Source organism: Danaus plexippus, chromosome 15, assembly GCF_018135715.1.
Source record: "Danaus plexippus chromosome 15, MEX_DaPlex, whole genome shotgun sequence".
Taxonomy (NCBI): domain Eukaryota; kingdom Metazoa; phylum Arthropoda; class Insecta; order Lepidoptera; family Nymphalidae; genus Danaus; species Danaus plexippus.
Window position 1 is genome coordinate 324,307 of NC_083547.1, and position 17,445 is coordinate 341,751.

General features: G+C 43.3%; 3 protein-coding genes across 5 annotated transcripts; 2 read left to right on the forward strand and 1 right to left on the reverse strand.

Annotated features, from left to right (window-relative positions):
• Positions 1-403: 403 nt before the first annotated feature.
• On the forward strand, positions 404-1,763 carry LOC116766232 (succinate dehydrogenase assembly factor 2-B, mitochondrial-like). Its single transcript, XM_032656018.2, has 3 exons — positions 404-601; positions 714-844; positions 1,384-1,763. The coding sequence occupies exons 1-3, from the start codon at positions 578-580 to the stop codon at positions 1,652-1,654; spliced, it is 426 nt and encodes a 141-aa protein (XP_032511909.1). The 5' UTR covers positions 404-577; the 3' UTR covers positions 1,655-1,763.
• Positions 1,764-1,890: 127 nt separating this feature from the next.
• Positions 1,891-10,332, forward strand: LOC116766231 (branched-chain-amino-acid aminotransferase, cytosolic). Of its 2 annotated transcripts, none has more exons than XM_032656015.2 (7): positions 1,891-2,442; positions 7,711-7,872; positions 7,961-8,170; positions 8,302-8,532; positions 9,087-9,270; positions 9,340-9,462; positions 9,540-10,332. In XM_032656015.2, exons 1-7 carry the CDS (start codon positions 2,422-2,424, stop codon positions 9,881-9,883), a joined length of 1,275 nt encoding a protein of 424 aa, XP_032511906.2. In that variant the 5' UTR covers positions 1,891-2,421; the 3' UTR covers positions 9,884-10,332. The 2 variants fall into 2 exon arrangements, with proteins under 2 accessions (XP_032511906.2, XP_032511907.2); XM_032656016.2 differs by lacking the exon at positions 1,891-2,442 and adding an exon at positions 5,705-5,719.
• LOC116766230 (intraflagellar transport protein 88 homolog) lies at positions 6,860-17,170 on the reverse strand. 2 transcript variants are annotated; one of them, XM_061522758.1, is made up of 20 exons: positions 16,856-17,170; positions 16,567-16,694; positions 16,004-16,130; positions 15,786-15,890; positions 15,596-15,709; positions 15,423-15,526; positions 15,242-15,351; positions 15,051-15,169; positions 14,804-14,943; positions 14,399-14,657; positions 13,555-13,792; positions 13,279-13,438; positions 13,102-13,204; positions 12,920-13,030; positions 12,739-12,847; positions 12,564-12,671; positions 12,132-12,185; positions 10,874-10,907; positions 10,329-10,444; positions 6,860-7,218 (listed from the first exon to the last, which is right to left on the reverse strand). In XM_061522758.1, exons 1-19 carry the CDS (start codon positions 17,066-17,068, stop codon positions 10,354-10,356), a joined length of 2,427 nt encoding a protein of 808 aa, XP_061378742.1. In that variant the 5' UTR covers positions 17,069-17,170; the 3' UTR covers positions 6,860-7,218; positions 10,329-10,353. The 2 variants fall into 2 exon arrangements, with proteins under 2 accessions (XP_061378742.1, XP_032511903.2); XM_032656012.2 differs by lacking the exon at positions 6,860-7,218 and having other exon boundaries at positions 10,008-10,444.
• Between the last annotated feature and the right edge of the window lie 275 nt (positions 17,171-17,445).

Here is a 17,445-nt window from a genome sequence, read left to right on the forward strand (position 1 = left end):
GTTTTGTTACATTGGAAATGTGTAATCTATTTTATTTCACTTTCAAACTTCAAAACGTAACCTTATTCATAGAATATTAAGTAATTCGGTGATATACATTTAAGCTTTTGCTAAAATTATAACCCTCGATTTATGGTTTATGAATTCCATTCATCTTAAATTAAAAAACTCAATTTCATAATATGTAGTATTAATCCTTGGCAAATATGCTAATTTAAAATATTCAAGTAACTTCACAAAAATCTACAAATTTTTTATAATAAGATTTTTTTTTAATTTTTATTATTATTGATTCACAAACAATCCCTAGTAGGTTTCATAGACTCGCCTTCCGGCTGCCGTCAAAAGTGACTTAACAGCAAGCATATTATTTCATGTTTGACGTTTGACAATTGACAGAATTATTTAATCAGTTAATAGTACCTAGTTACCTACGTATTTTGTTTGACAGATATTCAATATAATAAAAAAAGAAATAAAGAATACATTTAAAAAATATATTTTAGACAAGTAAATATTAATAACAAAGTCTCGTTGAGTAATTACATTGTATCGCATCTGTTCGAAAGCATTCACAATGTTACGCAGTCCCAGTCGTTTGGTATTTATTTTTACAATTACAAATCTGCAAATTCAAATGGCTATTTATGGTGCAATATGTTATTAATCAGACTAAACAGATAATTTTAAATTAATCTCAATGTATTTTTCAGGCTGCGAATTTAATCCGAAAAGTACAAGCTGCTTCGTTTTCCAGCAACACTAATGATGTCGATACTACTTACATGGAGATTCCAGTTTATGATGTAGAGAAACCACAACCATTAGATGTAAGGAAGGCCAGGTAATATACATCTCTTTTGAAAAATGTGTGAAATCAAAACGAAGAGATACTGCTAGTCCAATAAGACTTAAGATGTTTTCATAATATTATTTATAGCTAGCAGACCCAGCAAACTTAATTGTGCTTTAAAAAGACAAATCCAGAACTCGATAGGAACAACTTTCAATCAAAATATACATAAACAGTATTGACACACCTTTATATCTAGTAATTCATTAAAAAAAATGTGTTAAGTTTGTCTTGAAAGGAAAAATATAATAATGTCAATAACAATATGAATCGGTTCACTTTTGTAAATGTAACATGTCAGCTATTAATGTTATGTAATGTTGCCTCAAGTTGCTCGTTTGTTCCCCATGCAACGTTCTGTTGAATGTCATAAAAATAATTTTATTAATTGCTACACACTATTCAGCCAATTGGATATTATTACGTAGCTGGCAACATTCTACTATTAGTTTTACACTTTATAATAATATTTTAATAATAGGTCAGTGCTTGAATATCTCAAATTCATGTCTGTATCCTATCTTTTATAGGCTCCACTACCAATCACGTAAGAGAGGCATGTTGGAAAATGATTTGCTGCTGAGTACTTTTGCCAAAAAATATTTGGATAGTTTCAATGAAAACCAAACCATGATGTACGATCGGCTGATCAACTCTCCGAGCAACGACTGGGATATCTTCCACTGGATCGTAGAGAAGAAGCCGACTCCCAAGGAGTTTGACAATGAAGTCATGGACATGTTAAAGAAGCATGCCAAGAATGAGGAGCGTTCTGCCCTCACACAACCACCTCTTTATTAATTAGATTGTTCTCACTCTTCTAGAATAGTATTATTAGCCTTTTAATGTATTCTTTAATTTTATGTTAAATTATTTGTCAGAGTCAATAAAGTACTTCTACAGACCGCAATTTTATATTTGTCTAAAACTAGTATGATATGTTATATGCTACAAGTATATTCTTACACATTACGCACGAAGGACACGAAACTACAGATTGAGCTATAACTGTGGTTTCCAAAAACTTGGCCTCTCATAATATATTTGAAAGTCAAGACTGTATCGTTAATGTCGTTGTAAATTAACCTATTCCATTGTGATTGTTTCGCGTGTGGAGTGTGGAGTGCGGAGTGTGGACAGTGACCCTAGTCCGTCGCCCGCGTCGTTCGCGCCGCCCGAGCCGCCATGACACTTGACAGCTCCTGACGCGGGAATCGGGACATGCGTAGTCGAAGTCGCGCATTTCGCCAAATTAGTGCGCATTATTTAATTTCACAAATAACCGTAATCTTTATTTTGATGAGTTTTCCTGCGTTATCGTGTGATGTCTTATAGTTTGTGCTGATTGTGAATGACTACGTCAAAGGTCAAGCCACAATCTTATCTTTTGCTATTTAAATATTAATGTCTCGGATCGAGTGAAGTCAGTTTAACGAGAGCTACCAATCAGTACAGTCATTTGAATTTTATTCGGTTTCTTTGAACGCATCTAAATATAACGGTTTAATTGGTGTCGAATTATAAGTGGTGATTATTTAGTGGAATATTTAAATCTGTGCTATAAAAAAATGCCTTTTCGTCGAAGCAAGGTAGGTCTATATAGAATATGCAATAAATATAAATAACTATTGAATACTGTTTAAGTGATCTGTATTTATGAACCCTTGTGAAAAACAATATTTATCACAGCGACCTATTTCAATAAATCCGTTGAACTGTACACACATTAAGGTGTTTATTCTACGATTGGCTTTCTTGGGGTTATATTTTGTATTTTTTTAGGTGGACTACGAACGTATCTATTGCCTTTAATAACTGGAAGCTTTAAATAACGTCTTGCAGTTTTTATGCTACTATCCAAATTAATACAAAATATTTTTGATAAAAGTATTTTTTTTTTATTCCTTAACAAATGCACAGTCGGGCTGCAGTTTGGAGATTATTTTCATATAAAATAAAATGTCAATTGTTTTAAAATATCGAATGTAAATTTATTTAAAGTATATTGTATAAAACGTAGGAAATAATTTAAACGAAAAGATTTTTGGATATAAGTAATATGTTTTAGCGATATTGAAAATATAAGAAAGAGAGTATTTATGAATAGTAGCGACTAGCGTGCCAATTGGATCACAAAATTTCATCATAGTCCGGGAATGAAAGAAGCTGATACGTTGCAGATGTGTAGTTGGCAACATCAAGGTCGGCAACGCATCCGCAACATCCCTTATATTGCAGATGTCCATGGGTGACGGTGACTACCTCCCATCAGGAGGCCGTCTGCTCGTTTGCCACCTTTGATATAAAAAAATATATATCTTTATTTTTTTTGTGAAGTTGCGATTCTGAGATTTATTTCATCAGCGTTATCTCGGTTTGTCAAACACTTACAAATAATGAGTGAGAACGAACGACAAACGTTCTACTGATTTGTTTCACTGTCAGAAACGCTTTCGCCTTTGAGGTCTGGCTCTCGGGAGGACTCCTACGGAATTTCCTAGTATAATTTGAAGCAGTCACATTACTAGACTAACAGAATTTCAAATTTAACCCTCCCCATTTTCAGTTCGATGACATCCTTAAAAAAATAAAATAGTGCGTGGTGCCCCTCCGCGCGGAAGAAGTAAAATTCGTGATGTGCTAATGAAAATCAGAAGAAATAGAAATCAATTTTTAGCGAAATCGTATCTTTTCAGTTTCTTTAAGACAAACTTTATAAACATGGCTTACAATTCACAATGGACCCCCCCCATTAACTCTCGCTCCCGTCTCTCTACACCCAGGAACGTTGAGCGTTCAACGCAACCTTGTTGGAAGTGGTATTAGAAGTTTCAATTATAAAAATCACTTTTTTATATATGCGAGCATTTCCTGTTCATTTACATCAAGCAATGATGTATTGTAATACAAAATTAAATACGCAATTACTAAACGCGTATTTATTGTAAAACGTGAATCGCAGTTAGGGTTCTCATAAAGCCACATGTTCCATGACAACAATGGGCCGTCAGCTAATTAGTTTTTCATTTCATCGATTGTACATTCTGTCATTATGCATCGAGGATAATATTAAATGAAATACAAAGTGGAATGATAAAATGACATTTCATGGGACTGTTTTGCATAAATATGTACAAATAGGTTGTCTGAATAGAAACCTACTATTGTACAAGTTACAAAAAAAAAACGGGCTCAGGGTTGGCACTCTCGGCTCTTGCTTGATATCAGATAGAAGAAGTTCAGACAGGATCGTGGTCTATATTGATATGTTTAATGTGCAGCACATCGGCAGAAATAAATTTTAATAGTTACAGCTCACTACAGAGTTCCGACAGCCCTACTCATTAAATATAATATAAAAACGATTAAAATATTCAATATGTAATAATTTTGTCATTTTTCAATCGAGGAATATGAGTCTGTATGTATAATTGATAGGTATATAAAAATCCAGTTCGTTTATTTTTTTTTATCTCGTCTTGTTGGACGTTGCGTGGTATGTTGAATTGTTTAAAGAAACTTATACATTATATATTGAATAATATCGGGGGTCGCGTCTTGATGCTAAAGTAATCTGACAAGTCGATTAGTTAGAAAGTAGGGGTCTGTGAGTTAGTTGGTGCAAACAAATGAGCTGTAGATATATTATTATTATTATAAGGTTTAATGAACTTTTCTTTATTGAATAGCTTTTAAAATTACAATAATTTATTTTCTACCACATACTATCAACCCGTACGTTCTGCTACAATATTATTTTTTTATACAAATCTCTCATTTACTCTACTTTTAAAAAATAATGTTAAATCTCTTTAATTGTAAGATAACATAGATTATAAAATAGTGTTTGGCGAATACTTAGAACTACAAATATTAGATACAAAAGAGTTTTTATATGACTGATAGATAACATGTTACGGACAAAAACTTTATTAAAAACTTATATTTAACATTGCGTTAATAACCTCGGTGTATCAAGAATCATCCAGAAAACCTAATCGCAATTGTTAAATTACAAACAAATATATTGAAAAAATAAATATGTGAGGAACATTCCCATAAATAGTCGGTTCTCTACAAAACCTTCGTGGACTAAATATAAAGGAGACCTTATCCCTCTATACTGGTCTTACAATAAGACATTTTATATCTCGACTGGTAACAGGAAACTAATAATAAAGTTATTTTTCTTTTCATTTTTGATAATATGAACTGTGACACGAACATCGGACCATCCATAACATTGTTTACTCTCGAGTCCCGACTGAACTCTAATGGAAACAAGACGATAACCGCTCGAAGCCAATGCATAAACAATAAACTGTCGTCACACAGAAGTTTTGTTTCGAATATTTAGTTAAATTATTGGAGACAGGTCGGGGAGAGCTCGCGATGCACCTTGCAATAATACTGGGAGGCAAACAGTCGTCTGACGAACCCGGAGTAGGAACACTACACACGAGGCACCACTATAAACATGCTTAGGCATCATTATTTGGATTATCGACACGCTAAATGAGGAAGCGATGAAATAAACTGCTGTTTATACTTATTACTTATCATTTAAATAATCTATGGACATCAAACGACATGTTGTATTGTGAGAGAAATTTTGTCATTTAAAGATTTATAAAATAATTAAATTTAATATATACATATATATATATATATAAATATAATTAATAAATATTTTAATGTGGTCTCGAAGGATCGGGTAATGAGTTCCTCCCCAATGAGGGTAGTTAAAAAAATATTCGAGGCAAAAGTTTCTAATTTAAGGAAGGTAGACTAAAAGTTAAACAGAATGAAGTAATGTCATCTGGAGCTACAGTTAAAATGTGTTGGTGACAGCCAACTGACGGGCATGTAAGTTAAAACTCGATATTAGTCGTCAGTCGTCAGGTCTGTCGTTGATGTTACTTTTCATTATATAACATGATGAGACACTTTGACAGTGACCTCGTATTACCCAATACCATTATCAGCTGTTTTTAAACGAAAAATATTGATACTTGGTTATCTTCGAGCGTAACTATTTCTCTCCAATGACTTGTCAAATCGAACACGGAGTTATAAATATTGTAACAGATAATTATAGTTAAAACATCGTCACATAGCGTCGGCTTGATCGTTGAAGGAACAATTTTACAAAATTTAAGATTAGGTTAGAAAGTTCTAGAAATGTAATTAACTCCGTCTGTTGGCCACACAAGAGATCCGGCTAGTTCATGCCATTGTGAATTTGATAATGTTTAAACCCGACTTGTACACTCAGTGTACTAACGCGTAGTTTACGTGTCCTCGGCAAAGTAATTTTAGTTTCAATATTAAATATAATCAAGTGGCCGAATTAAGTCACCAAAGACGACGTCACGCCGCTGTGAACTCGTTGAATTTTAAATCGCATATTCGAAGACTAATATGTTGCTGAAAGTTAATTTGTAAGCAATTTATTTTATTATGTAATTTTATTATCAAATACAATAGAGTTATTGAGTGACGCTGTGTGTCGCGACGTCGTATTTGCGTCGCTTTTTTTTAAATCCTTTATTTCTTTGCAAAACTCAATAAATACTGTCAAATCAATATGTCGATTTGTTCTTACGTAGATGAATGATGAACTTGCGAAAACACATATGAAGCTGTAACATGTCCTGATTATTAAAAAGCTTTGAGTACATATTTTCCACGCCTCCACTCTCCACTACACCTACTCCAGATTTTTTGTGGAATCGTTTAATATCTGCAACAACCTTCCATCAATGTACTGATATGTTATGAAGCGATGTGATGGCCGCAGTATCTCAGGAGGATAGACTTGGTAATAAGAAAATACAGTTTTCCCTCTCGAAGGTCACCAATCCCCCGGTTACTTCCGACATCAGTGACCACCGAGTTTTGGCTTTCCACCTTCCACGAATACGCTTCTGCTCACTCGCCACCAATTTTTCGGAAACAGACATACTTTGAATATTTCTTTTATTCAGTTTATTCAAACACAATATATATTTAGTAATCGTTATATTTACATATATAATAATACAAAGCGGTTTGATACTCATTTAACTGTTAGCAACTTTCTGGGGACTGGAAAAAACTCCATATATGTACACTTGACAACACTGGACGCTAGATCCTACTTTTGGTTATTTTCTTCCTCTTTTTAAATCTAATCACAAGCGAGTCGCGTTTTCAGAGCCTATCTTTACATTGCTTCGAGTCGCATGAGGTCTCGTATTGTTTCTCGTCGCCGGATTAGGGACATTTATAAACTGTTGCTGGTGATTAATCCATTTCTTCGTTCATGATACTACTCTCATCACTGCAGGTTCTTAAGCATGTATACGAGCGACTTATAGGGGAAGCTGTGGATGCAATGAAACCTTTTTGGGGCATCAGATCTATCTCACATAGCCTGTACGAAAGTGTAAATGATGTCGAAGACTAAATTCCCCTTATTCATATTAACCCAACACTGGTATACATCGAACCGTTTACAAACTTACATCTTCATATAGAAGCTTAGGCTTTGTTTTATAAAAACAAATAATCAAATAACCGATAAATATTTATCTCCCCTAAAACCTTGGAACAGCACTTTATTTTAATTCAAGTAAAGAATAAAATGGGATCAAGTCGCGTTAACAACTTTTTGAATTAATCGCAAGTAGCTAAAAATAAATGTTTGTATAATAACCTGTCAATTAATATACCGTTTATAATATATACAATCACTAGTGTAAAGTTTGAAAGTGAGTTACATGTTAACATTTAAATGAAATAACCGGTGAGGGCGAGGCGGTGTTATACCTTGGGTTAGAATAGTAACCCATCGTTTGTTGTTCATTCTTTGAAAGGGTCTAGTGAAATGGATCTTCGAGAACCAGCACAAGATGCAGTCCGTCCGCCGCTGCAGCTCGTTGGCTCGCTACAAGGAGATGGAGGACAGCGCCGCCTCCGAACATGACGTCAGCGGACCCAAGACCCGTCCGGAGATCACGCCAGAAATATCCTTCAAGGTAATTCACTTACAACATAGTCAATAGAAGAAGAGGAACATTTATGCTCCGAATATGTCAGTCCTGATGAACGTATCTCTTCAACCAGCACGACGATCTTCAAGTGAGGCTCGCGGCGCCGTACCAGTTGCAGACGAAGCCGGAGGCGGTCGAGTTAGGCTTCGGGAAGTACTTCACGGATCACATGCTCAAGATCCACTACAGCAAGCACCTCGGAGGCTGGCAGAAGCCGGAGATCACGCCCTTCGAGAACCTCAGCCTCCACCCCGCCGCCAAGGCTCTACATTACGCTATACAAGTACGTCGACTACCGCGCCTATTGAAACTGGACACGGTCTATTGAAATCTATCAAATTTGCGTTTTGTTCCTGGAGATCAGCCCTGAGTCAGTCTCGTTTGGTGATTTAATATTCAAATGTAATTTTTCAGTTATTCGAAGGTATGAAGGCGTACAGGGGCGTCGACGACAAGATACGATTGTTTCGACCGGAACTCAACATGGAGAGGATGAACCTGGCGGCTCAGAGGTCCGGCTTGCCCATGTTCGACGGCCAGGAACTGATCCGCTGCATCACGAGGCTCATACAGATAGACCAGGAGTGGGTCCCTCACTCGGAGACCTCCACGCTGTACGTCCGCCCCACGCTCATAGGCACGGAGGTAGGGCCCCTAGTGTTACGCAAACCTAGACGCAGTACCCAGTAGAACATCACAGCTCGTGGCGGACGGCACCTCTCCCCGCGGGACGTGTCAGGCCCTACTTGTTTGTCGTGTGTTATCTCAGCTCGCGCCTCCTTATGATATTTACTTTTCACTGTTTGTTTGCCGAGGCGAGTGTTTTCGTCTTCGGCTATCAACCCAGAGATTAACATTCTTCGCGCGACCTTCATACTGTTGTGACAAGTTTATCACCCTCGTAAGTCCTCTGTTTGTTCCTCGTCAGCGACGCCGCCCACATTACATAATTTCATTGCGTATTTATTAACTCTCTGTGGCATCATTTCGTCCGTAAATCGAATCGCTCGTATGTCATGATGTCCGTGACGCTTCTAGTACAGTGCGGAGTGTTGACTTCAGTCAAACTTCATTGATCGTTGTAATAGTTACAAGGGACCAGGCCGCTCTGGGTCCCTGGTCTCTCTCTCCTCCTCTTGCGATGTGATATTTTGCCTCTGCTTTGCCAAACCTCGTGTCTGACTCCCGCCTGTGTGCAGCCCACGTTCGGCATCATGGAGCCGGAGAGCGCGCTGCTGTTCGTGATCTTGAGTCCCGTGTCCGCCTACTATCAGACCCGCGGGGACGGCGCCGTGTCCATCTTCGCAGACCCCGCCGTGGTGCGCGCCTTCCCCGGCGGAGTCGGCAACCGGAAGGTCGGCTCCAACTACGGACCCACGATCGGTGAGTAAGGTGATGTCATCTGCCGCCCGCCCCCCGCCGCCCGCCGTCTTATCGCCGTTTCTCTTCCAGAGGCGACCGCGCGCGCCGCCAAGCTGGGCCACCAGCAGGTGCTGTGGCTGTTCGGCCCCGACAGAGAGCTGACCGAGGTCGGCGCCATGAACATCTTCATGGTGTACATCAACGACCAGGGAGGTTCGTATACAATTCGGCTTAGAGATCGGGCGAGCTCCGACCGCGGACGTCTTCTCTACAGACCCGTCGCATTACAGAGAGACAGCTGAGCACGCCACCCCTCAACGGCCTCATCCTGCCGGGAGTGACGCGCCGCTCCATCCTGGAGCTGGCGTCGCAGTGGGAGGACCTGGTGGTCAAGGAGGAGGTCATCACCATGGATCGCCTCGAGGACCTCAACGATCGCGGCCGCCTGCTGGAGCTGTTCGGCGCGGGCACGGCCGTGGTGGTGACGCCCATCGCCAACGTGGGCTACCTGCACCGCAACATCCGCGTGCCCACCACCAGCCAGCCGCGGCCCGTGTACCGCCGCCTCAGGGACACGCTGCTCGCCATCCAGTACGGCCACGTCGACCACCCCTACGCCAAGGTCATCGCGTAGCACCACCCCTCCCCTCCCCCTCCCCTCCCACCACTCCACTATGTCCTCAGTACGGAGCGTGTCAGTGACTGTCGAACATTCCGTGTGTGGTGTGTGTGTGTGTGTACGCGTTGTGTGTGTGCACGTGTGTGTGTGTGCGCGTGTGTGCGCGCGCGCGTCGCGTCGCTCCAGCCGTTAGTGTAAGATTGTTGTAAGATATGTCGAGTTTTAGTTATAATGTTGTAATATATTGTGAGCGAGTCTCTTCTCGTGTGATGCGAACCTTCTATACGAATTTATGATGTAAATAAATAAATAAATAAATAAATAAATATGGTCGTCGTTAAGTTTATTTATTCCGATCCGCACCGCGCTCCGTGTCGCCGGTGTGCAGACGCGTTTGTACTCTCTCCAACACCTTGTATATAATATAGAAATATCGAAACTAAATAAAGTCAATAAAAACCGTCGCTGGTGGTTATCATTGCCGGTCACTCCGGTGGCAGCGGCAGCTCCTCCTCCTCCGTCCTCCTCCCCGCGCCGCCGGCCCGGCCCGGGGCCCGCTCCGCCGAGGCCCGGCCGCTGCGGGTCCAGACATGACATCTCGTGTTCGTTATATATCTAAGGAGCCCGAGCGCCGCTCGCCGCTGCGACGCTTAATTTATGTCAGCCACAGATTATTACAAATTCATGAATCGGAATGGACATGTCAAAGAAATGTGTATGAATATTGATGAAGCTGACCCGCGCGGGCCGGCGGGACCGACGCGGACCCGGGCAACCTCGGTTGAGTGGCGAGAAACCGACAGTGACGTCACTGGCTGATTAAAATGTTTGAGAATTGCTCGGCTGTCCAGTAAACAAAATAATGGGAAAAAATATACGATAAGGCGAGGCATTATCGCCGAGAGGGCTGCGACTTAGACGTCAAACGTCTGTTTAAGAATTTATTTGGCAAAAATATACGTGAATGTGGGTCCCGTCCACGGTTATTCAAAAAATAATATTTACCCGCGAGTCTCGGAGCCGGCGTCACCGACGGCATCTAGGAAACAAAACATCATCGCATGAGTCGGCTGAAAGTAAACCGGAAACAAATCATATGACTACTGAGGCGCCTCCGGGGTTAGGATATAGGATTTAAACGAGACTATCGACGAGGCATTATTTATAACTTGCTCGTCGTCTTCTGTCATTACCGAGGCTAGCCAGCGACCGGAACTGAGATGCTATATAACTAGAATCAACAGCACAATACATTTCCTTTAAGCGCATGAATTCCGCAGCGAACTTGTAAGCATCCAGCGTTATCTCGAATTATTATTAATGTAAAAATCGACCTCTCGCCGCCGCGACACGAGCGACACAAGGAGGGCATTCATCATGGAACTGGTTACAACGGGTTCGGTTATCGTCTCGTTGCCGACAAGCGGACGTCTGACTGTTGTAAAACAGAAGCATCAGACGAAGATCGTCGGATATTGGCTAGTTGTTATATCCAGAAGCCGGGCGCCACAATGAAACGACCGTTTATATTTAGAAGCAATAATAACGCGCTATTTCATATGATTGGAGTTCATCAGACATCAAGCCGCTGTCGGGTCGACCCGAGCTGTTACTGGCGAAGGTCCAGCCGCGGGACTCGTGGCCGGCCGCAGCCGGTTCACTTATCGGTATCTATCCCATGCCACCTTTTGTTTCTAGTCAGAACTTGCAAAACATCGCTAGATATTGGCGCATGACGTGTCCGGCGACCGCGGTCTCTATGCCGGGATGACTGTGACGCATCAGTTATTTCATCATCCGTGTTTACTCGCAGCTCTAACTGGTAGAGATCACGGCCGTCACTGACTCTTGTATAATTATGATATGTGTATATGAAGCTGTGTGACGCTACATCTTCGATGCCTGTACCTACGCCGGCTTCTCTTGTGGTCACCGCAATAAAGAGAAGCTCTGAATTTTCTCCGTTTGTCGCTAAGTTTCATATATTTTTTCCCGTTCACTCGTCTTCGTTGGTACCGTCGTAAGTCCTTATTTAATATCTATGTTGTTGGGGTCTAGGGCGCTCGGCGGACATTGACAAAAATTCCATCGCCGTCAGCTCGGAACTACATCGTCTAAAAGAACCCCTTTTTTTATCCGTCCGGTCATTCTCCGGTTACATAATATGTGTTACTGACATCTCAGTTCCGCGACAGACTAAGCTACGGGAATAGTATCGGAGGGGTTTTGTAACTTATTTCATTTATAACATTCAATGGTTTACCGGTGGCTGCTCTGCCGCGGTCCTCGGCCGAAGACGCGCTCGCCGCCGACAAGCCTGGAAACATTCAACGTACAGACAAACATTCAACTTCACTTCCAACATTAATGATAATTGCGTCACTACGTATATTTTGATCTGAGCCGTGCGCGCGCCCTCGCCCGGCCGGTTCGACGAAAACACACTTTTAAGAACATTTAATATTGACGTCATCAGAACGTAAACAATCGTATCGAGGCTCAAAGTCGGCGGCGCTCGGTTGCTCAGTTTAACGAAAAACATCGACAAGTTGGGCGCGAGCGAGCCGCCCCGATAACGACCTGGCAACCGACGCACACCGACGCGCGGGCCACAGCGCTCACGACACGGGTCGCCGTTTCATGCCGTCGCTTTTATTTTGTTTAAAAACCGTTTTCGTCAAACGACAGCCCTCACCCCTCGTTTCTCCCTGAGCCCGCGCCAGAACCCCTCGCAGCTGTCTCCGCCACACGGCCGCCTCCTCCAGGCCTTGCGCACCGCACAGCTTCACTAGCAGCTTTAGACCTGGAACACTTTCACTTCTAAAGCACCCGAGGCGTTTTCGATTCCTGATCCGAGTATCTAAACTCACATTCGACGTTATCAGGGAATCTGGCGTTGAGCTTTTTATAAACAGTGAGCGCCTCCTGGTACTGTCCATTGGCGCGGAGGCACTCGCCCATCAGAAGACCCCACTCGGGCTGTCATAGGAAAACAATTTTCAGTCATAAATGTTATTGAATGTACGGCGGTACACAAAGTCCTTCGCTCACGTGTCCGGGCTGGAGCCGCGCGGCGCGTCTCAAGTACGGAAGAGACGAGGAGGGAGGTCCGCGGGCCAGCCAGCGGAGCGCCGCCTCCTCCCCCGGCCACGCCGCCTCCACCTGCAGGCGGCGAAAACCACATGTAATTATTACATCAGAACGGTTTCGTTGCTGCAACTGTATGATCTTACATGCTGGTAATGATGCTGGGCGGTCTGCGGATCTCCCGCCTCCGCGTGCAGCTCCGCCAGCGCGAGAGTGACGCTGGCGTCCCAACTGCCTATCACGCCGTACCTGAAAATGAGACTTATAAGTGTTCGTCGATCTTGGAGGCGCGCCTCCTCTCGGTGAGCCTCACTCGGCCGTACCAATGCTCTGCGGCCGAGGCGTCACCCCTGTTCCTCGCCAGTCGCGCCAGTCCGGCCGCGGCGAGTCCCCTCAGCGTGCCGCCCGCCGTCGCCGCGCTGCGGATACGCTGCCAGCGAGCCTCAGCGCTCTTCTCTTCTCCCGCCATTTCCAAAGCTAGTGCTACAGAATATTTATTTAAAATCGACGGATGGTTCGAAGATTTCAGTCAAATGCAGAAATATTTTGAAGTCGCGCAAAAAAATGAGATGAATAAACATTTAAAATCATCACGGAACCTGAGTCATGCAGAGCAATGAGATCGGTAGGATCGAGATGTGTAGCGGCTGAGAGGCTCGCAGTGGCCTCCGCCAGCACCACAGGGTCAGAGGCCGTGGAGGGAGGTCGGACGCCGCCCGGAGCCGGGCTGGCAGGCGCCATCGCGGACAGAGCGTGAGTTACCCGAGCGGCGCAACCATACGGATCATCCCGGGATGCCGCCTCGCTCAGAGTTCTCGCCTCAGAATACTTGCCCAACTGAACACACGTACATAACATACAGCTGAAAATGATTGTAAGCATCACAACCAAAAGAGAATTTAAATCTTCCACTAATGTTAAAAACACGAAAATGTTGTTTGCTAAAGTTTAATTGGGTTAGAGGTCATTTAAAGGTCACGGAGTCTTAGCGCTCTACATACTCGATTGTCTTAGTATGGTTTCTAATGTCACTGGATAGCGCTCGACTTCCATCCTACCCAATAGAAGAGTTGCGGCTGGAGGTGATGAGCCCATTGGCCTAGTAATGGCTTATTCACATTCCTCTCTCGCTTTGACGACACGCTAATTATAAGTGGAAGGAAACATAGACTATTTACATACTATAAACAGAGACTGTCCACAAACATCAAAAGAAGATTTCAAGAAGACGGACACACTGATAGTAGACGTCAGTACGAAAACTCAAACAGAGCCCAGCTCGCTGCTGACGGTTCCCGTCGGTCGTCGGTAGGACACAGTCAGTGTGGCGTGTGTTTATCTCCCCGTCTCATCACCACATATCTCAGGAGCTGAGCGTCTGATTCGTACGTTCCAATGAGTATGTGTCTGCTCGTTGAAGGGTCTTGAGGCTCTCCAACATACCGCGTATGCTACGAAGGCAGCATCGGCGTTCGCTTCGGCTCGCAACACACGATCGTTGGGATGCGCTCTTGCCACCGCCTTCAGCCGCTGTAGCGCTCTGGTTCCAGCGGCCATGGCGCCCGTGGACCCGGAGCCGGCCCCGGTGCTAGCGGTCCCGGCGGCGCTGCGCAGCGCAGCCAGGGCGCTGCCTAACTCCAGCCGCGCGCCCGCACTGCCGCCAGAATAGCCTCGAAGTGCTTCTACACACCATGACGTGCCCCTGACAATATCTCTTATATAATTAACTGGAATGGAACGGGACATTTCGAGCTCACAGCTTCGGTCATGTCAGTCGACGGTGATTTTAAAATGTTTCCCATTAGTACTCGATGTATGCTATGATCTCTGACATAACTGGCTACATACCCAGCGTCTTCGTCCCGTGCGAGGGCGGCGGCGGCCAGCGCCAGACAGCGCTCGGCGAGGGCGGAGGCTGCGCGGGACCATCTCGACAGACGATCACCTCGCACCACGTCCCGGACCACACACTCGTAAGGATCGTTCTCCTGAACACACCACGACATTAAGGTTAAAAGCGCGGGAGTCACGGGAGATATTATATTTGTAGCTTAAGGAATATACGTGTTCGGCCACAAGGACGAAAGGTACGAACATCATCTATAGCAATGTCGTGATGATACGTCGGAGGCTCCACGTCCAACATGGCGTGGAAAGCTGCCTTCCCACCCTCGGCATCGTCCAGAGCGACCGAGCACAGCACCAAGTGAAGACCTGATGAGGACAATTATAAGACTGATACACAGCAGGATACAACTCCCGCGTCCCGAACTATAATTTGGTTACCCGTCTGAAAGTCGCCCTGCTCTTGCATGATGTGCTGGAAATTAGTGACAGCATCACGAAACTTGCCCATCCGCACGAGCAGGAGACCAATATTATGCATCACTTTCATTCTAAAAAAGACGTTTCAAGGTCAATTCAAAGGTTGATATTTAAATTGCAGGTTTTGAGTCATTTCGCTAACCTCAGATCTTTCTCCGCTGTAGGAGTTTGGTCCAGAGCCATTCGATAAAGTTTCAATGCTTTCGGATGTTCGCCCATCTTGAAATGTATATTTCCCATGTTGACCTGTTCAACAACGGTTTTTTTTTTATTATTTTTTCTCTATTCAAAAATAACAACAACGAAAACCCTCACCTTAAGTCTATTTGCGTGAGGAAAGAGTTTGTTCCTGGTGAGAAGTTGGTAAGTGTTAAGGGCCTCAGTGTACATTTCATTGAGGGCGTACTGGTCGGCCAGATTACAAAGTACCTGCGGAGCGAGGCTTCAGACGTGATCACCGACCACAATGATGATGCAAGGTCACATCGGAATATAAAACACTTACGGCAAACGTCAAATCCAAATTATGCGTGTCGCCCAAATTGGCTTGCTCCTGCATTCTAATCAACTGTCTCTCCAGGGTTGATGCTTCTTGTGCTTTCGCTAACGCCTTAAGGGATTAGAATAAGGTACTTTAGTAGCAATACACAAATATGGTTATGAAAATGACTTCGGTGTCCTCTGAGACAGTGTAAGATAGTGTGGCACAACACAATTACAGACCTGACTTAAATTTTGTTCTCTCGTGCTGTCGTTCTCGTCGTCCGTGTCTCTCCTGGCGACCAGCACGCACGATTCCTCGACCAGGATCATGATCTTCGCTTCCATTTGCTTTACTTTGTCTTCAATCCTGAAACGAGAAATATTTCTTTAAGTTGGTAACAGTATTTAATGTTCCTTACATTTTACGATTGGACACTATTTATGAGAACTCCTCAAGAAATAAAAAATGCTATGTCTAGAAAACCTTGAGTATTATTTAATATTCTCTCTCTCTCTCTTGAATTCAACTAAGTAATCGCAGGTATCAAACTTTCTCATTAATATAAAATAATATGTTTTTAATACTAAAATAACGTTCAGTGAATACTGAATTGAAATTCAAATACAAATGTGCCATGAACTCGCCGACGGTAGCACCACTAATACTAACACCTGCAACAATCGGAATAGTGACGGAAACGCGATATTCCAGCTGTAACAGGATAGGAGACGCCTGCTGGTGTCGATGCATATTTTGTATTTGAGTTTCAATTGGATGTTTATAATCTGTATCATATCCTAACGTGTCCTCCTTCCGCTCGTCTCTGGGCGCGTCCTTGCCCGAGGAGTACCCTGCGGCCCGCAGCGCCGTCACGGGTCGAGCTGAACCCGTCCGGGCGCCGCGCACACTCACCGTCCCCACGCGGAACATCTGACATTAGCACATACTATTTACAAAATTCACGAAAACAACAAATACAGACACTGAGAACAGAAATGCCAATTTACAGGAGAACAAACAGTTATACGCGTATCAATCAGGTCATTGCTATAGTTCACGTTATGAAAGAGAGAGGTATGAACAGAACTAACGCCAGTGCCCATCCTGCTCGCGGCCTGCCTTCCTACGTTGGCCGTTCGCATGGTCTGCTGGAACACCTGATCCTCTCGGAGGGTCTTGGTGTCCAGAGCCGGGGACACCTCGTTGAATCCTTTATATAATTCGTCTTCATCGTCGATAACCACGGCAGTCCTGGGCGGCTTGAAACCTCCCTGCCGGGACACGCCGTGTCTCGACCCCAACATCGTTTTAGTGTAATAATAAATACAGATTTTATTTAATATTTAGCGTTTCGACATTGAACGCGGAATGGCGCGCGTGTTGTGATGCTGTCGCCATGGTGACGACATCGAGGCGCAGCGGCGGTTCACAAATCAAGTGCATTCATTATTATTATTATAATTTAAGGCGAGGTCGCCGCCACGCCTCGCAGTGCTCGGATATACTCTAATCATATTGAATCAGCTGACTAAGTTAGAAAAACATTTACCAAAACTCTCATACTTTAAAGAATTTTTCTTCGTATATTTTTTGAGACGCTATTTTTTATTATAACCTCAATATTACGAATAGTCTTTAAATGAGAGCTCGTAACTAAATCGTGAGTGTATTGCTAAAAGAA

Excerpts from the sequence above, each read along its gene's own strand:
- LOC116766232 (XM_032656018.2), top strand. The coding sequence starts at position 578 with ATGTTACGCAGTCCCAGTCGTTTG. Across the intron at positions 602-713 it reads TACGCAGTCCCAGTCGTTTG|GCTGCGAATTTAATCCGAAA; the intron begins GTATTTATTTTT and ends TGTATTTTTCAG. Across the intron at positions 845-1,383 it reads TTAGATGTAAGGAAGGCCAG|GCTCCACTACCAATCACGTA; the intron begins GTAATATACATC and ends TATCTTTTATAG.
- LOC116766231 (XM_032656015.2), top strand. The coding sequence starts at position 2,422 with ATGCCTTTTCGTCGAAGCAAG. Across the intron at positions 2,443-7,710 it reads TGCCTTTTCGTCGAAGCAAG|GGTCTAGTGAAATGGATCTT; the intron begins GTAGGTCTATAT and ends ATTCTTTGAAAG. Across the intron at positions 9,271-9,339 it reads CAACTACGGACCCACGATCG|AGGCGACCGCGCGCGCCGCC; the intron begins GTGAGTAAGGTG and ends TTTCTCTTCCAG.
- LOC116766230 (XM_061522758.1), bottom strand. The coding sequence starts at position 17,068 with ATGTTGGGGTCGAGACACGGCGTGTCCCGGCAGGGAGGTTTCAAGCCG. Across the intron at positions 16,695-16,855 it reads CGAGCAGGATGGGCACTGGC|ATGTTCCGCGTGGGGACGGT; the intron begins GTTAGTTCTGTT and ends TGCTAATGTCAG. Across the intron at positions 10,445-10,873 it reads GCCGGCTCCGAGACTCGCGG|CGGCCGGGCCTCGGCGGAGC; the intron begins GTAAATATTATT and ends CTGGACCCGCAG.